Raw genomic sequence first — 19,386 nt, forward strand, 5'->3', positions numbered from 1 at the left:
TGGCAGAACACCCGAATCTAGAGTAGAATAAACACATGCACAGTGCAACGTTAATAATATTTCTTTCCCTGTATGACTTGATGAGTAAATACTGGAAGCACGTTCTATTGCTTTTTTGCACCTGATGAATTTATCATTGGTACCCATTCCCAGTTACCATCTCTGTCACTCTTTTTGATTCTGAAGTTGGCCACTGCTGTTCTAAGTCCACCTCAACATAAGTGTTGTGGTGTTAGGAAGTAAATGAAGACCTGCAGTGTTGTCTGTTCTTAGCAGATCCCATAATGTATCGTAGAATAAGACACTCTTGTACACATACCCATTGTAAACGGGGGTGCAGGGCAGCCAGGGGGATGACACTCATAACATCTAATTCTTCACATAAGGATTGAATGAAGAAACTGTAGACGAAATGTGGAAAATCCATTTTCTACTGTTCCTCCAGCTGCCGCTAGCAATCCCCTATTTAATGAAGGGTACTTAAGACTGACTTGCCAGTGTGCACCACCACTGAAACAGAGGTGGCATAGCTACCCCCCTCCCTCTTTTAGTTTTTGTACAGTCCATTTATGGCTGTGATTAGGACGGATTTTGACCTGATCTCCTAGACCTACCCTCTTCCTGTGTCGAAACGCCCAACAAATCCAATGTGATAATCTGCTCACCATTTATCCTGAGCCTATTTCATATTAGATTTTTCCCTACCAGATTAGAACATTGTACATTTTGGGAAATTAATTCTCAACTGGTTCTTTGCACAATGGGTCCCATTGCGAGTCAGCAGTTTCAAACGGCTATTCTCAGTGTATACATAATACCGTGTCATATGCATAGACTAAAAGTGGGGTATCAAACCCCTCCTGGGTATACACATGAAATAACATCCCTTCTATTAACATCAAGTGAGTTTATGAGTAGATTAAAAGGAATAGGGTCCAGTGTGCAGGTCAACAGAGAACACCTCTGTTTGTTGAGACTCCCATCTGTTGTAGACCGAAATACCTGAGTGTAAAAGCATAGATATTTCCATCAGTCACTGGCAAAGCTTGCCATTATTCAGAGATTTGGGGTGCTTGGTTAGATCGACTGCATCATTAAGTCGAGAACCCAAATACAAGGTTCCTTTTCCCAGGACACACTTCCAAATGAACACAAAAAAGGCAGAAAATCTGTCTTGTAGTCAACTGTAGGCTCTCTTTCCTTTTCTTGTGTTTTTCCCTCCCCTGGAGCATGGATGCTTTACCTGTGACTTTCCACTGCATATTTTTCAGGCACTACTTTTGTGTTTTTGTTTAAGCATTCTAAGCTAGTGTTGTGTGTTCCAGCTGTTTCCCTCGTGTACATCTCTCCCATCCTTGTTTCCTCTTTCTCTCCCTCCCGTAGCCTCTGTTTTTCCTTCCTCCCACTTCCTTGTTCTTTTGATTACCCCCAGCTCGCTCAACCACTCTCCATTGTGATTTTGCTACCCCAGACACTCCCACGTGTGCCCTCTGGTGTCAGTTTTCTTCTCTAGCCTCTCCAGGCCACCCTCCATTGTCCATGTGCTTCCACAGCTCCTTCCACTCATACTATGTTGTTGGTGTGCTTCCACCATTGTCTCTCCCACCACCTGAGGCCTTGTTTAACACCCGCCCTCCCTCTGTGTTGACTCGTCCTGCAACCCATTGCCCTATTTTTTTTAATTAAAAAAAAAGCTTAAAGGTCTGGCTGCGACATAGTACTTTTTTTTAGCCATTCTGCTCAGCAGCTGCACTGCTCTACAATATGGCTAAAATTATTGCAAAGTAAATAGCTCTAAAAGGCGAGACCTATAGTGTTTGCCAATGCCTGTTATATAGAAGACAATTATGGTGGTATGTTAATATTGGGGAATAGTACCTGTTACAATAATGGTGTTTTCAACTCTTAACTACGAACCATATTCCCAGTACAGAGACCCATTTAAACACATTTGAAGGACTGTAGTTGGGGCCCCTGGGCCTCCCTCAGTTCATGAATTGTCAGAGACAGTTCACTTCCTTTGATGAAACCCGATGTATCAAGTTTAGCAGTGCCATGCTATGGGGAAAATGTATCTCCCTTGGGATTGTTGAAGAATTGACTGTGAAAAAGATGGTCACCTAGGTATTTACTGAAATCCCCGTGGTGGGGGTGTAGGAGAACATATACCCGGTTTACCTATGGCACAGTATTCCAGAACACACCAGCATCCAGTTCTGTCAGGCTATAGTTCATACTGGTGAAGTATAAATTAGAAGAAGATTCCTCATTATACGTTGTCGCTAAAACATACAATTGCAACAGTCAACGGACTACAAATAAGTAAAGAGCTAGAGTCCAATAAACTATGGATGGTATTGGTGGGAACGGTTTATCCTGGGTGTAGCTTTTTGCAGGTGTATATTTTGTTATCCCAGAAGGCAGCCTTACTGTGTGAAACTCTGTAGAGGCAGTGGGAAAAGTCAATTCATTCTTTACTGTGGACAGATAGGCATGCTACAAGGGCTCAAGAATTGCTGGGGAAAATAGGTAGTATATACTTGCTTATGGCCAGGAAATATTGCACAAGTTCCTTGAAGCTTAATTACTTTAAAATTTGTAAGAAATTAATAAAAGTTCAGGTCTCCTGTTTTGAAGTCCAGCCACACTCCAACTAACCCCAAAGTTGTTTTAAGAAAGGATCCTTTGTCACGGTGGATGGCGCTTCTGATAATATTTCTGAATCCGTACCTCCAATAATCAAGTGACCTCTCACTTGAGGGTTAAGACACCCAGTACTATTATAACTTACTTCTAGCATACTCTTTTAGTCCTTTCTGTACCCTAAAAGTTCACTGTTCATACAAAGTTATTCCCTGGTAACCTGGTCTCAGCACACACTACCTCCTTCCCGCTCTGATCCTCTGCAAATCTGGCATATGTAGTTCTAGTTCTGTGCAGTGTTCGAATACCCACCAGAGAAAAACACTGTAAATAGAATACATAAACGAAATTCACTGAAAGTCCTATTAGGTTGGCAGAGCTGTATAGTGATTATTATCCTCATTAGCTGAGAATGTATGATGGGATAGGAGGTATCCCATAGAGATTTACCCTTGGCCCCAGTCAGCTCGCTTTTGGTGAATGTCACTATTTTCAGTTTCTGAAAAAAGATAAAAGGTTTCTGGGTCAGTCTAACTGGGATGTGATTTGACCATTTCTTGGGAACGACCCTTTATTGTTTTTTTCCTTTCTGCCAGTAATCCAGGTGTAGTTGGATAATTTTTTGTACATTTCTTTAATCATGTTTTTAGAGCATTCAACTGAAGTTAATGTGACCGTAGCTTTAAAATGATTTGGGGAATGCGAAGTAACTCCCTTTCAGGCAGTTCAATCACATCAACAACAAGCATTTGCAATGCAATAGGTCTCGCATTTGCGAGAGTTTGAGCTATTGGCATTGTAAATGACAGTGACTTTTATTTATGTGTTGGTTTTAAAAACAAATAAAAGGCATTGCCATTTACAATGCCAATAGCTTAAACTCTCGCAAATGCGAGACCTATTGCATTGCAAATGCTTATTTGTAAAAGCGCCCCATGACGCGCTTTCACTTTAATGGCACCCACGCCCCTTTCTTTAGACAGCCTGTGTCTAAAGATAGGTGCGTGGCTGATATTAAAGTGAGTGTGTGGTATGGGGCGCTTTCACAAAATAAACGATGTTTCAGTTGATAAACAGATTATTTTTTTTGTAAAAGCGCCCCACGTCACGCTTTCACTTTAATGGTGGCCACGCTCCTTTCTTTAGACACAGCTCCTCCAAAGAAAGGAGTACAGCCGCCATCTAAGTGAAAGCGCGGTATGGGGCGCTTTTACAGGTCTCGTATTTGTGAGCGTTTGAGCTATTGGCATTGTAAATTACAATGACTGTTATTTGTGTGTTTTGAAAAAATTCAAGCGGTGCGTAAACACCATTTACAAAAGACAATGCAGGAGCCAATTAAAAAGATGGGCAGAAAGTGGGCATAGCTTCATGCCCATATCCTGAATACTACATGTCTCAAAGAGATAGTGCAAGCGCTGCCTAGTGGAGACCTAAAAACGAGTTCAATTTATTGGGGAGATGTCATCTGAAACCAGATGTGGCAAATATGCATTAAGGGGCAAAAATGAGAATGTGCATGACATGCTCAGGGTTCACTGTGTATCCTTTGAGCAATTCATCAGAAGTCGACCCTGTGATACACTTTTGACAGTTAACACCCCCAGTGGCCTTTGGTAACAAGTGGACTCCAGCCAAGGGTGTCACCTTTAGTCAGTTAACAGCTTTTTGTATTAGGGCAATGCCCCTTTAACAGCCAACTTAAAGAAGCTCAGATGCATGTTGCACATGCAAACAGATAAACCGCTGTATTCCATCAAGCTTTTTTCCTGCATGCAGCACTCCCTATCTAATTAATGCAGGAGTGATTACTTACCAGATTGATGACAACTAATCTTGCTAGCACCAGATACCTACTGCCGAATCTACTCTAGCTCTACCTCCCTGTGCCTACCGCTCTGATGTGACAGAGTGGGCAAGGCCTGTGCACTTGAGCCAAACAATGGCAAGAAGAAGCGGAGTACACCGTAACCAGTCGCAGAGAGCTACTGCACTTTGTGCCGTCAATCCCCAGAGACTTACTCACTCCAAACAGCCAACTACAACAGATCCGGGCTCACGCAACAACCAATTATAAGAAACTGAACACTGATTTTACTGGATGCGTACGTTAGATACCATGTCTGCTTGTCAAGCGTCTCAGAATTCAGAGAGAGCTGGTTTCTTTCTTTCGTTTTTTTGACAGAAGTAATACCAGAAGCAGCAAGCACCTAAAGAAGTGCGATGACATCCTCGAGTTGTAATTAAAAACAGGAGTGCATCTTTTTATGCGAACAGGCATAGTTTGGTTCCCCGCTGCACTTGAAAGTTTCGCCGGAAATAATTTTCCTATGCCATGGTTTTTACTGTAGGTAACTATGGTGCTTCTCTGTTGTAATATCAGCATAAAAATGTTGCAATCGTAACAAAAGAAAACAAATAGAAACAAGCGCGTCTCTGCCTTGTATAGCTGCAGCGCGCAGTGAAACTACAAGCTGAATCAATTGCGCGGTGGGAGCGTGTGAGGCAGAGAGGAGACGCCATTCGCGTGCACATCGCCTGTCCGTGCGCGCACATGGTTTGTCTCCCTTCGCGCACCAAACCAACAATAGTCTCGCCAAGGCGAAGCAGCGCATGCGCTGCATGAGCTAGGCGAGATCTAAAAAGGACACGATCATAGGTCCAATACCCTAAAGAAGCGTCTTGCATATAAAGGTTTCAAGAGTAAAACCCATCATAGACTTACTGTGCACGAGTATAATCTTTCCTTAATTTAAAAAACAATAACTTTTACCAAATAATTTTGTAAAGAAATGTTGGGAGAACATACCACATCAATTTCGAGTTTATAACAAGAGAACCTGCAAATTAAGTGATATTAATTTTATAAAAATATGATAATTGCCCACATCCACAACAGTTTTTATGTTTTTAATATACAGCTAGCAGGATTACGGGAAGTGGTGGCGGTACACTTTTATTGCATACATCATGGGCGAACCATGTAATCAGTGGATGGTAGTTTAATTTGCGATGTTTAGACACCAGGGTAAACCCGCTTCGGGAGAAGGTAAGTTCATAGTTAAATGTGAGTATGGGCCTGTACTTTCTTTCATGCTGTGCTCGCAAACAAGTGCGAACCATTTTATCTAAGAACTGTTTTTACTTAAATTATACATTTCAATGATAAACGGACATCATGGCAAAGAGTGCACATTCATGTCTTCTATGCATCTATGGTAAAATGCGGTCACTCTCCAGGGCTGGACTGGCAAAGTATCTATATACTTGAGACGGTAGGGAGTTTGGGAGAAGTGGTCTATAGTGAACACATGAGAGGGAATCCACTCAAGTCACCTCTCGGAGCTCGGTGTCTTGTCAAATTGATGCAACTAAAAGGACTATTAAGCAGCACAAACCTCTTTCGCCCTGCATTCTGGTGTGAAACAAAGCCACTGGAGAAGGAACAGTTTACATTCAATGACCACAAAAGGAACGACTAGAATGACACCACCAAACGATTAGGAGTGCCTTTCTATACTAAATGTAAGACTAAGGTATTCTGATCCTCGATACAGGCGCAAATCCATTTCTAAACTAACATTTAGTAGGTGAGAGACTATGTAGCCCTGTGCCAATCTGCTGCGCCATGCAGTGCGCAAGGGAACCGTCATCATTTGCATTCTCTGCAAAAGAGCCAGCATATTGGAAAGAGGCATTAAGGCCTTGCTAGCAGGTCACCTAAAGAAGTCGCACTCGTGAGCCCAGAAGCCCTTTTCACAATTTACTTATACTGTTTTCTATAGCAGTGGCCATCAGACGGCTGTAGGCTACACGGCATCCGAAAAGAGTAACAGAAAAAAACAAGATGAAGAAAAATTGTGGTTTAAAATACTGCGGCGCTTGTCCTAGCAGAATACACCAGTAGTATAAATAGTTCTTCATTCTGGTAGTTATCAGAGCAAAGGTTTGCAAGTAGTGTCATGCAAAATACAAAGACTACTTAAAAAATCGCATTTAAAAAGTTTGAAGGCGTGTGTGCACACACACATATGTGTGGTTGGTAAACGAATACAAGGACATCTTTTGTTACTTTTTAGGAACTTTAGGCAGAAAATGACTACGGCCTTAAAAATTTGATCTGCACTTTTTAGAAGAAAAAAACATCTTAAAACCTTTACTAATGAGTTAAGGAGCCCCAGGAGTACCCCTAATGGATACCCATCTCCTCTTTCATGTCTGCAAGAGAAAGGTAGCAAGTAGATGTAAAAGGCAGACGGGGTAACTGAGATTTCCCATACAGCTTACATGAATTTCTGAACGAATGTCTGTTACTTTTAGTTTCTTAAAGTTTCCAAATATACCCTCTTTACGATGTACAGAGATTTCATCCCTAGCTCTTGGGATATATTTTATCACAACGAATCTTTCTTGTTAAAAAAATCGCGATTGAAATGATTTTACATTGTGCATTTATTATGTGGTGCACTCTTGCCAATTACTTGACCCTTTAGTGCTTCTTGTTGCCGAGTGTGGGTCAGAGGTTGTTGGCACGCCAATGGAGGGTCTTACATGAGGGCTTTGGGACAACCAGCCATAACGTGAGAGTGCACACAGTAGGGATGCTGCAGCTATGAGGGATTTTGCTACGTGTTTTAAAGGGGGAAGCGCCCGACGAGTAGGGTGACCAGACCTCCCGTATTTCGACAGTCCGGTTTACTATAGACTATGCCGGCGTCCGGACGCTTTGCTGAATTTCAAATACATGTCCCGGTTTTTGGTACAAGGGTCAAGTCAGCCTGCAAAGCACCACTAAAACGTATACATTCATGAAGTAATCTCTGTTTCTTTCAGACAAAGCAGGGGAAAGTCGACTTCATGGTCCCGGCAGAGGTGGGACACAGTGGGGAGGAGGGAAGAGTTTTACATATCTTTAGCTATGATAGGGTCTCTACCCTGAGACGCCCTGCCCTCCTCCCCACTTTCTCCCCTCTGCTAGGGGCATGCAGCCGACTTCGCCCTGCACTGCCTGAAAGAAACAGACTTTACATTAGGAGTTTGATAAACACACCGGCCCCGCTCCCCAACGCAAAAATCGGGACAGACCAGACATGCAAGGAAGGCAAAATGCTCTCGTTTTACTTTTAGGTCTTCCCTGTCCCGGTTTTTACTTCTCAAACTCTGGTCACCCTACCTGTGAGAGCCTTGCAGTCTACCGTGCAGACTCACGTGATGCCATTTATGGGCCGTCTCTGCCATCTCTCACTTGGGATTCAGTGATTTAGACCCTCTAATTAATCTCTATCTGCTGCTGTGATATTGTTGTTTCTGTGGGTCTTCGCAGACTTCCTATGAACGACATCATCTGTGCCATTTCCTAGATAGGAAAAGAGAAACAAAAAGATAAGGAAGATGAAGTAGCTGTAGTGTTGTGTTTGTGGCTATGCTGCTCAGTATATCTAGATCGTCGATAATGTTCTTTGTTGGTCTGGACTTTTTTGCTCTTAGTGGTGTAACCTGACCTAATGTTTCCAGCTCCGGTCCGTCTCAGAGTCTGCCTTTGTAGCTTGGGCTGCATGCAAAATTGTGACCCCTGGCTTTCTAAAGTCTAAGTACCAGTCACTGTGACTGCCACATTCCAAAGTCCCCCAATTCCTTCGGTCACACCTCACCAAGTCCCTCTTACTGGCACCCAATGGAGTTAGACTCATGGTAGTATTTCCTTAATTTATAACAAGCACATAGTAAGAACAGGCAGCACTCGCAGTGTGCGCCGGAAGCTGTAGACCCAAGGTACGCCGGGAGCTGTAGTTCGTTCGTTCACGGAAGTGGGGGCGGGACATCTACGAGACTGGGCCAGCCAGGCAGCTGCTATGGATTGGGAGTGAAGGGGAGCGGCTGGTGCAGCAGTGACCGGCTGCGGCGATGGAGGTGTGCAGTGGCCGTCTGCAGGAGCCGCCGCTTCAGGGTGACAGCAGGTGAGGAGAGACAGAGACTGTCATGGTGGGAGTGGTGTGGCTGAGCGGGGTCGGCAGCAGACCCCGATCGCTGCGCGTGCCCCGGTCTGTCTCCCTTGAGAGGCATCTAGGCAACAATAGTTCTCGTTGGCGGCAGCGCTTCGCGCTGCAACGCCAGCGAGACCTAAAAATAAAATTGCAAGTGAATGATTTACTTTGAGTTCAATGCATTTAACATCTGGTGTTGCTGTGGCCAGGGTTACTGAGCCAGGCAAGCCTAATCCTGGCTATGACTGGTGTTGACTTCGGGTCGCTTGGCCTATAAATTACTTTAATACATTGGTAATAAGTAGGGGGCAACAATAAAACTTACTAGTCACTCATACCTAAGGCTGTAAGGCTGTAATTCCAGAACAAAGCCAAAGTGTGGTAAAACAACATGGCTGTCTTTCACTTAGTAAAGGCAGCTATAGGTCAATCATACACTGCCTTGTCATCGGTATGTACTGCAGTATATCGCAAAGTTACCGCGATATACCGTGGTGCAAAATATATAATTAAGGGCAAGATTTATTATTGTAATGTGTTACCCTTGCGTCACGCATGGTGTTGCATGGGCAATGCAATACTTAATTCAAATTGACTAAACAACGCAAGGCCACCACGTGTGCTCCTGTGTTGCTTGGGAAATCTTGACTACCACAAGACATTGTAAGTCTCTCCACCCTGCTGTATTTACTGCCATTGGGAATGTTTATTTGATCACTGTTGGATGCTGCCTAGGTGTTTGAAGGTGTTTCTCGGGAAGAATACAAAGTGGCCTACTGTGAAAGTAAAGTTGTAAAAAGAACGTACGATAAAGCAGCTCTTCTTTGGGTTAAGTTCTCACTCAGAGGCCAGTAGAACATGCATTTAGTACTGAATAAAGAGGCACTGAACCAGCATTGTCTGGGCTATGGACCAAGAAGGTTAACAGAAGATAAGTTCGGGTAACCATTCAGTCTGCCGAGAAGAACTATTCCATGTAATCCATTCGCTATATGGTTATGAGGAACAATCTTCCAGTCTCTTACACAGCCAAATAATTTACTGATCTCCTTCGAAGTCTTTTCTGGTGCGCCATACAACAAATCAACCAGCAAGTTTCAATAAATAAGAATGCTAACTCCTCTGAAGTTAACATATATGGGGAACACACTTCAGCTTGTACTACATACATGGATTATATTATGCTCCTTCACACAGGACTTAGTCAGCCTTAAATACGTTCCAAGCCAGAGGCAAAAGCTAGATACTGGACATCTGATGCACCTGTGCAGCTACCTTCTCATTTCCATCCTTTCTTGGAGGAGCATATGAGAGATCTGGTGTTCTCCTCTAAGCCAATAACCTAAAATAGGGGGAACAAACTGTGCAACTTCTAACAGATAGCCATATGTATGTGTGTATGCATTTACGTGAGTGTTATCATGGCACTGTGTTGCCATTTCAGAGTGCTAGCCCTCCAGGCTGGTGCTGAATAGATAAGAGCTACATTTGTTCAGTGGAGTGTTCTGCGATTGTTAGGGAATGTCCTAAGGTAAATGGGGAAGTAAGTTGTTGCCATTCCAGTCAGGTCTGCTCTGAAGTCTGTGTCTCGGTTTCCTAGTCTGTAAAAATTGAGAGAGCTTACAAGCAGGCTAAACTATCAATGTTAACCGATCTATTTAATTTGTGCCCTTTCCAGCAGGCAGATAAGCAGTGTGAGACTTCTTCAATCCAAGTCCTACATCTTGACTGTTCTGACGAATGGTAGCTTAGCCGATTTGATTGTGTACAAGATGAATCTATTCTTTTGAAAAGTTTTTTTTTTCAATAATCTTTATTCATTTTATGCACAAAACAACATACAGCTGGAAATACGACATACTAAAGTACCTATTGTAGTACATTTCCCTTTGCATTTTTGTGCCCACTAGGTGGAGGGAGGGGCAAATCGTCGACATTGCAGTTAAACAATATTTGAATTTGAATGCGGATTTATAAAGCGCGTAACTACCCTGGGGCGTCCCAGCGCTGTCAGTCGACCTATTGTTCCGGAGGGGGGGAAGAGGAGGTGAAGAATTATGGGAAGAGCCATGTTTTTAGTTGCCTACGGAAGGCAAGTAGGTTGTGTTCTCTTCGGATGGAAAGTGGAAGGGAGTAACACAGTTTTGGAGCATTGTAGGAGAACAATCGCCCCCCAGAGCGGGCCTTTTTTATTCTGGGGACGCTGGCCAGGGAGAGGGAGTCTGATCTGAGTTGTCTGTTAGACTGATGGGGTTTGACGAGGGATCTCCGGATCGGCGGGCCTCTGCCTTGCATTATTTTGTGTGAAATGCAAAGGGTCTTAAAGGTGATCCTTTCCTTAATCGGGAGCCAGTGTAGGCTTTTGAGGGCCGGTTTGGCGGAGCATCTGGATGTGGTCCTGGTTAGGAGTCTGGCAGCCGCGTTTTGGGCGTATTGCAGTCTGTTAATGACCGATGCAGGGGCCCCTAGATAAAGGGCGTTTCCGTAATCTAGTCTGGAGTTCACCAGCCCCTGCATGAGCAATTTCCTGGACTGGAAGGGGATCAAGTGGAGGATCTTCCGCGCTGTTTGAATGAGACCGAAGCAGATGCCTGTGGTTTTTCTGGCCTGGGCTTTAAAGTTGAGCTCTTGGTCCAACCAGATACCAAGGCTCTTGACTTCTGATTTGGGGGTGGGAGGTGGTCCCATGCAGAGTGGCCAAGAGAGGGAAGGAGGGAGTTTGCGTGGGTTTCCCAGGAGGAGGATCTCGGATTTCTCTCCGTTTAATTTCAGGCGTGATTCGCACATCCAGTGGAAGATGTTCTCAAGACAAGCTGCCAGGTTGTCCAGGCTTTTACTTGACTGGTTTAAGGACACCACCAGTTGGGTGTCATCGCATACATGACTGTTTTTATGCCGAATGGGGCTATAATGTCCTCTAGGGGGGACATGTAGACGTTAAAAAGTGTGGGGCTAAGGGAGGAGCCCTGGGGGACCCCACACTGGAGAGGAAGAGCTCTGGACATAACTGTGCCATCGGACACCTGAAAGGTTCTGCCTTCAAGGAAGGATTTGATCCAGGACAGGGCGGTGCCTGAAACTCCTACCAAGCTGAGCCGGTGGATGAGTATGGCATGATCCAACGTGTCGAAGGCGGCACTCAGATCGAGGAGGATCACTGCCACTGATCCTCCTGCGTCTATGATGGTTCTTGCCTCCTCGACCACGGCTAGTAGTGCGGTGTCTGTTCCTTGTCCAGGTCTAAACCCTGTCTGGGATTGGCGCAATAAGCGACATTATTTCACTACAAAGGTTGCCATCCAATGTTACTGTACAAAGCTGCAACGTAACATGTCCTAAGCATAAAATTAAAACATATTACCACCTATCTAGTGTGCCTGTCCTATGATTGCCATAAATATGTTGCCGCTGATTGTGTCTCATGTGCACAGTGCGGACCACCAGAGTCCTGCTATGATGAATACTGCATGGGGAGTAGAATAAGAGAGGAGTATTATAGTGCAGGTGCCACGTTATGTATAGGTGCGCTCAGGCCAGGCTGGAAGTCTGGGGCTACTATAGTAATCCACGGTGTCTGCATAGGTGTAACCGAGCACTCTGGTGGCGTGCGCGCCTTAGTGTAGGTGTGCGGCATGTCCTTGTTACAGCGTCCGGTTGTGATGTCAGTGCCACTTCCCTATCATCCGTGGTCAGTAGAATCACTGAGGCTTGCTTCTATACAAGTTACATAGTGCTGCCAATCTACTGGTTACGTCCGAGTCATTGGGCGCAGGGGCTGAGATGTCAGTGTCTCGTGTTCGGCTACCAGGGCACGCCGGAGGGCGTTCAACCAGTGTCTAGTGGAAGGCCCCGTCTGGGATTTCCAAGCCATGGCCAAAGAACGTTTGGCCAAAACCAGCGCCAGGTCAATACATTTGTTAATATTCTTATGCCGTGCATTCCGTTTTGTGATGCCTAGCAAGTAGTGTGCGCCCTGCATGGGGACTGTGGTTCCGGTGGCCTTCTTTTGAAAAGTTAATCGCTAGACTGAGACATAGCAGTTATTGGTATAGAATTTCGATATAGAGGTGGCACCACCTGCTGTTTAGCAAATTGACAGTTTGCACTATGCACTATGAAAAGAGAAGGCAGTGTATGGGAATTTACCTCTTTTCCTTAAACCCTGGTTGAATATCTGTAGAGACTAATATATGTATATTAGCTCTCTGAACTTAACAAGAATATCCTCTGAATGAAGGAATTTATTAGAATTGACTAAAAATGAATCCTCTTTAACTAACAAGCTGCAGTGATAGGTCAATCCTATCTCTACGTGCATATTGCCTTATCACCTAAATGGCATTCCTTGATTTAAGCATAACTGAGTACCTTTTTTTCTCTACTGCTATAGGTACATTTCTGTCGAGGCCGTTGTCATCCAGCGTACTGTCTGCTAATGGTGGAGTGAGTTACAGCACACAGCACACCAGTAAAGGTGGAGGTCCCCCACCGAGATGGTATGCACTGGATCCAGAACTGGAAGACATGCTTGTGCCTCGGAGGCTCTCCATCACACCCCTAGAAAGCTGGCTCACGATTCGTTACTCTTTGCCCAAGGTGGAGGTGTTAGATCTTCATGAAAAGATCACTTATGATCCGAGTGTCCAAGCCCCTCTCTTTGACTGCCCCCCTGCTGAGCCTGCAGCCCCTCTAGACGAGGCAAATGAGGAGGCACGTGAAGGCAGCATGCACTGTAAGAACATTTTAAAAATCCGGCGGCGGAAGATGAACCGCCACAAATACAAGAAGCTGCAAAAAAGGACAAAGTTCCTGAAGCGGAAGATCATGGACAACCGGAAAAAAAGAAAACAGGTAAGGGCCTGGGAAAAGCAGATCACAGAAAACTCCCACGTTCCGGGTATTTGAGAGCACTCTAGCATTGAGATTCTCCATTAGTGCAGTTTTTATACTTTTAGTGATACCTCTAATAATGGACATTGTTCTCGTTGTCTTTTGTTTCTCTGCACTAGCAAGACATCTTATCTTTCATTTAAATGAGATAGGTTATCTGGGGTTCTGGTGTTCCCAATATACTATCTCATGGAAATTAAGACAACCTTTTGCGTGAAGACTGCTCGGCAGTCTAAAAAAGCCCCTTTGTTAATTTTTTTCTTTCTTGATTTTTGTATTTAGCTGTATATTCACAGGTATTGCAAGACACCAAAGAGTTATATGGCAATATAGATAAACTAGACCAAGGTCTAAGTTCCTTATAAAGTCACAGATCTCTGGAGTGACTGGCAGTAATCTTTTGCGTATAATATTTGCATTCATTCCTCATGCACACACCTCACCCTCCACAGTACTCATTTTAAATTATTTGTGGCCTTTTTTCATACAAAGCTTCTTTTGTCGGTAGATTAGAATATGCAGTGACGTGCATATTCCTGCTACCCCTTATTAAATGCCACCATTTGAAAGAATGAATGAATACATTTTATCTCTTATGCATTACAAGCGAGTAATGATGTTACAACTAACAGTGTAATAAGAACATTAGACATTGTTATCCCGTTTTTGCAGCTATATATACATCTATCATTTTAACAGTTTCTAGCACAACCCACATATTGGATCATTTCTTGGTGATCCTACCCCATTCAAAGACCATCATAGTTTGGAGCATCAGAACACGTTTAGTGAAAAATAGGCTTGTACTCTCTTACAGACCTCACGATGTTCTTAACGAGAGTACACATTGAGGTTTGACCGCAACTTTTCCTACTTTTTAGACACGTTGTACATACAGATTTGTCATGATATTGGACCAAATTCTAATTTGACAAACATTTCACTGCCTGGAAAAATACATGATTTTTTTCATATTTATGTCTATTAGAAAATTCAGTCAGGCAAACCTTCTTAATAATATCCACAACAGGTCTGTGTTTCTGAAACAACGGAAACATGATTATACTAAGTTACAAGGAGGCCGAACCTGATGGGCAGTGCCCCAGCTCTACCAGTTTTTTAAGGGCAAGGCCTATTGGGGAATGTCACTTTTTCTGTAGATCCCAATCCACTACTAGGTGTGTTCTGCAAATGCAAACCTGATTTAATACCACTAATTAACACGTGTAATAAACACATGCAAATCTAGAAGGTTGAGTCTCACAGTGCAAGTAAATTCTTATTTTATGTCTGTGGTCTGTCGACTAGGTTGCAGTTTCTATGGACACATTTTCCTATAGACACAGAATGGGTAAAACCCTTTGATACACCTGGCCCTTAGTTTTGTGAGTATCCAGCTTGTGCAATTTAGATTGCATGCCCTGGCAGGATATTTTAGGAAATTGGTTTATTATGTTAAGCATTATTTTCTGCCGTGCAGAAGGAGAACTACAGTGTGAATACTGTTTTGATTGAATTGTATTTTGAGTACGAGAGAAATTAACGACCCATTGAAGAGAATGAGTAGGCCTTTGGCAAGAGCAAGGGTGACACCCTCTTTGAAAGGAAGAGTTAATGTCATCTTTCAGGAGACAGTCAGACTGGAGCCACAATTTCAGGCTGCATTAATGACACTGAAGCAACATTTGTTTATGAAGTTTGATCCTTAAGGGCAGGATGAAGAGCACAGTGTTCCTTGGGCAGCAACGTCCAATAACACATTTTCAGAAGTGGTCACTATGAGTAAATAATAAAATAAGAAGTTTGGGGATGGACGTAATCGCAAGTAAACCGTTCAGAGTTGGCAAAAATGAGTACAGCACAGCAAAACCTTGAGGCCAGAATGTCCCAAATTAATATACTTACTTCACTTCTTCTCCAACACCAGTGTGCTAACTCACCCTTAACTCGTACCCCTGACTTCACTTATGAAAGCTTTATGAGATGTGAAAGAAAGACTGAGTGAGAATGTTTCAGTATGTAAATGTATGCTTGTTGAACAAAGTAGCTTGAATCACGGGAATGGTAATTGTAGAATAGTTTCCTACTAGACTGCAAATGCTCTGTTACAAGGCATATTGTGGCTGATGAGGAGGATTTGGACCACGCCCATTGCTTGCTATTGGTTGGCTTTCCTATCACTCATTTGTTTGCTTCTTATTTGTGTCCCAACTTGTCAGGCTTATGTTTGTCCCTCCCATGGAACATTGCCTGTTTACCATCTCTTTGACAGAGAGCAATTGTGGAAGCAGATATGCCAACCAATCATTGCTTTTTAAGGTCTCGCCTACGCAGCGTGCATGCTCTGCGTAGGAGACCTTTAGCTGTCATGCAGCTCTTTTTCAAAGCACATACTCGTGCTTGTGGCGGCATACGCCTTGTGGGAGTGTGCAGTGGCGCGCCACACGTACGAGTATGTGCTTTGAAGAAGAGCACACTGCGCGATCACTTTCACAGCCTCGCGGCCTTGTCACTTTCACGGCCGTGCGGCCAATGCTGGTTTGTTTTTTGTCTCAGTTTTCCCATTCTGCCTTCTTCTTTTATTCTTGCCTTCATTCCTTCCTTCCTTTCCCTTTATTTCTCTCTCCCCACTTCGCTGTCTTTTTCTTCGTTTTTATCCCTTTCCTCTCCCGTTCTCTCTCGGTCTATTCCTATAGTAGACTCTCTCTCTCTCTCAGCGAAGCATACTTACTCTCTACCCTTCCCATTTCTCCACTCCCTCTCGAATTTCTATGCATATGACTATCTCTCTGCTCCTCTCCTCGCCACCCCCCCCCCCTCGTCGCACCGCCCTCTCCTCTTCCTATGCCTCTTCCTCCCCCATTCTCCACTTCACGTTCTCTCCGCTCATATATTCTCACTCAATCTTCCCCTCCTTTACTCCCCCTCCCTGCCTCGCCCCACCTGCTCCTTAGCTTTCATCAGCACACCCGCCACCTTGGCTGTGTGAGTGTGGGAGAGCCATCTGATAGCTCTCTACCTGCCAGTCACAGTCCCACCCCAGAACTCTCCGGCAGCCCACCCCCTCGTTCCTTCCTCCCCTCGTCCCACCACAGTGCTGAGGACGGGAAATTCAATTAAGGCTTCTCCCGCCGGGCTACTAATAGAACAGACAGACGCCCTTTGCCTGCCTGGTTCAAGAAGGTACCTGACCTCTGACCTTACCCCTTGCGAGTGTCCTCAACTGAACCTGGCCATCGCGTCACCTGAGAGTGTGCAAAATACCGAATATGTTTCCGCTGCTACTGTACGCATAGCTATACGCATTATCCGCTGTTAATGCACTGCCGAAAGTGATGCATTTTCTCCTGTTAATGCACTCTTAAATAAGTGGCATTATTTACTGTAAATACACTATCACACAAGGGGCATTACCTGTTAATAATGCACCGTCACACATGGCATTACCTGTTAAGAGTCTGCCACCGAAGAGACAGTAATGCCCTGTTGCGCGTCTACAGGAGGAGTGCCCATTAATCCCGCGGAACTCCTTTAATTCCATTAATGCCCTGGGGTAGCCCCTATATCCGTCAATGGCCCCAGATTAGAAGCCGCTGCCGCAATAAATATCCAGGGATTGCTCTAATACCAGAATTAACGAGTGCCGTTATTGTCTTCGGGTCCGATGACAGCAGTAGTGCCCTCATTAAAGCCCAAAAACTCGATGACAGCAGTATTGTTGTCATGAATGCCCCGGCATTCGGAGGGCATTCCCGGCCATGCCTCCTGGAGGTGTGCCCGCGCGGGCTCCTTCACCCGCCCTTTACCGCCCCTCTTCTGCTGATCACATATTTGCTGGGCGCCTCATCACTCCAGCTGCTAATTTTATACCCGGCTGCGATGCTGCGTAACCCGAAGCGGGCGCCCCTTCCCACCTCCAGGTGCCAGAGGGCCAGGGGCTGGGCTGGTGCCAAGCCGGTGTCCTCTGACACTGGAGCAAAGACACTAAGCAGCTAGGTGGCTTTCTTAACCTCTGTGCCCACCACGCTCCAGGACAGATCCCCACCTAACATAACATAACATAACATAACATAGGCATGTGCGTGCATGCTGAGTGCACCTACAAAATGACACGGGCGGCCATGTCAAAGGTATTTTTTTTAAGAAACTTTAGCCATGCTGCACAGCATTGGTGATGCTGTGCAGCGTGACTAAAAACCATTGGCAGAGCTTATGAGTCAAAAAAGCGAGACCGATTGCTTTTGTCAGTGCTTAGGGTTTTCTTTCATTGTATTAGTGTTCTCTAAAATTACCTAACTTTGAGGACGATATTGGTTGTTGTGTTATTATGGTCCTTATTTAGCTGTGATAAAAAAACTTACATTGCACAAAGACTGCTGGGCAGCTGTGAGCTGCACTATTCTCCTGTGGCCTGCATCTCCTGTCATTTTTTAATCCCACCTTACCCATGGGCAAGTTGGAGGAGATGCAGATGACAATCACCTTACTTTAAGTAAGGTCGGTGGTTTTTAGGTGGGTCTCATGGACTGTTTCAGCTCATGAGCGGAGTTTACTGCAGCAGGCTTTCTTTGTGTTTTTTCTCCATATGACCTGCTTGCACCGGAGGGGGCGTAATGAATGTACGTGGTTTTCATTGGACACTGGAGGATGGGACAAACATTCACCCTGCTCTTGGGCAAGGCAGTTGAGAATTTTGGAAGAAGGGAAAATATATTTAGATATATTTAGGGGATGGAGGGGAGCCAGTGATCCTGCACTTGAGTAATGCAGTGTGGCTAGTAGGCTACCCCTACCCGTCATTAATGAATGGGATGTGGGAGTTCACTTTTCTAGTAGAAGAGCAAGTATAGCGCATGCCCTTTTTAAAATAATGTTTTAAATATCTCTCTTGTCAAGGTCATATACTAACCCCTGCCCTTGGGCAAGGAAGAGAGTGTTTGCAGTGAATCCTCTTCACACTGTTTACGATGGAGGAGTGAATAGTCACTCTCCCAGCGTTTAGACATGGTTGGGGTGTATCTATTCCCTCGCTTGCGCACACACCGCCCGTGGGCATGGCCACGTAGTAGCAAGGGAGATATAATAATAAATATACCCCTTCTCCCCCTTGTAGAAGGTGGGAATGGATGCATTTTTAACTCTCCTACTCAGGTCTGGACTAGGGTAGGTGTGAGTAAAGCCCTTTTTTTTTATTTGCATTTAATTCCGCATGAATAGGCTCACATCTTAATTAGCGGTGTGCGAAATTAACTTAATTTGCTTTTGCATAATGATGTGAAATTTTGGGTGAAAAATGATCTGGAATTGTATGAAATGCAAAACAGGAATTTGGCTGCATACCTTTTAGATGCGAGGGTGCATTAGCACCAAAAACAGCACACAAAAAACACAGGGGACGAGAACAGCCACTTGGGTTCTAGTCATTTCCGTTGTTCCTGTGCATACACTAACATTTTTGCTGTGATCAACACATAATTACGTAATTTTGTGATGTAGCATAAATAGCATACATTTTGCATAACAAACCTAATGTGAAATTACCAACATTACACCGGCGTAATAGAATTTGTTCCTGACTGTAATTTTAATGCTAATTGCAGCATTGACCTCTATGCAGTGCTTTTTGTTTAAAAAAAGAAAAAATTGTATGAGTATCTAATGAACATGTTACTCAGTGGTGCTCGTGTACTTTATTTGCTCACTGTTAGCAATATATTTGACATTTTGTTTTGTAGATTGCAAGGGAAAAAAAAGAAGTTTAGATAACTAGTGGTTGTGCATAAGGTACTCGCGTTTTGCCTTATACCCCAGGAGCAGCTGGCTGAAAAGTTACCAAAAACGGTGATGGGGGAAATGCTTACAATTTGTC

The 19,386-nt window shown here is 44.2% G+C and overlaps 1 protein-coding gene across 2 annotated transcripts in view; it reads left to right on the forward strand.

Annotated features, from left to right (window-relative positions):
• Positions 1-19,386, forward strand: part of AURKAIP1 (aurora kinase A interacting protein 1) — a 48,864-nt gene that overhangs the window by 21,513 nt on the left and 7,965 nt on the right. For both annotated transcript variants that reach the window (XM_085609587.1, XM_085609588.1), the window contains exon 3: positions 13,018-13,478. In XM_085609587.1, the coding sequence (XP_085465713.1) occupies positions 13,018-13,478 (461 nt within the window). The remainder of the gene's footprint in view (positions 1-13,017; positions 13,479-19,386) is intronic.

The sequence above is a fragment of the Triturus cristatus genome, chromosome 1_2 (assembly GCF_964204655.1).
Source record: "Triturus cristatus chromosome 1_2, aTriCri1.1, whole genome shotgun sequence".
In the NCBI taxonomy this organism is placed as follows: Eukaryota; Metazoa; Chordata; class Amphibia; order Caudata; family Salamandridae; genus Triturus; species Triturus cristatus.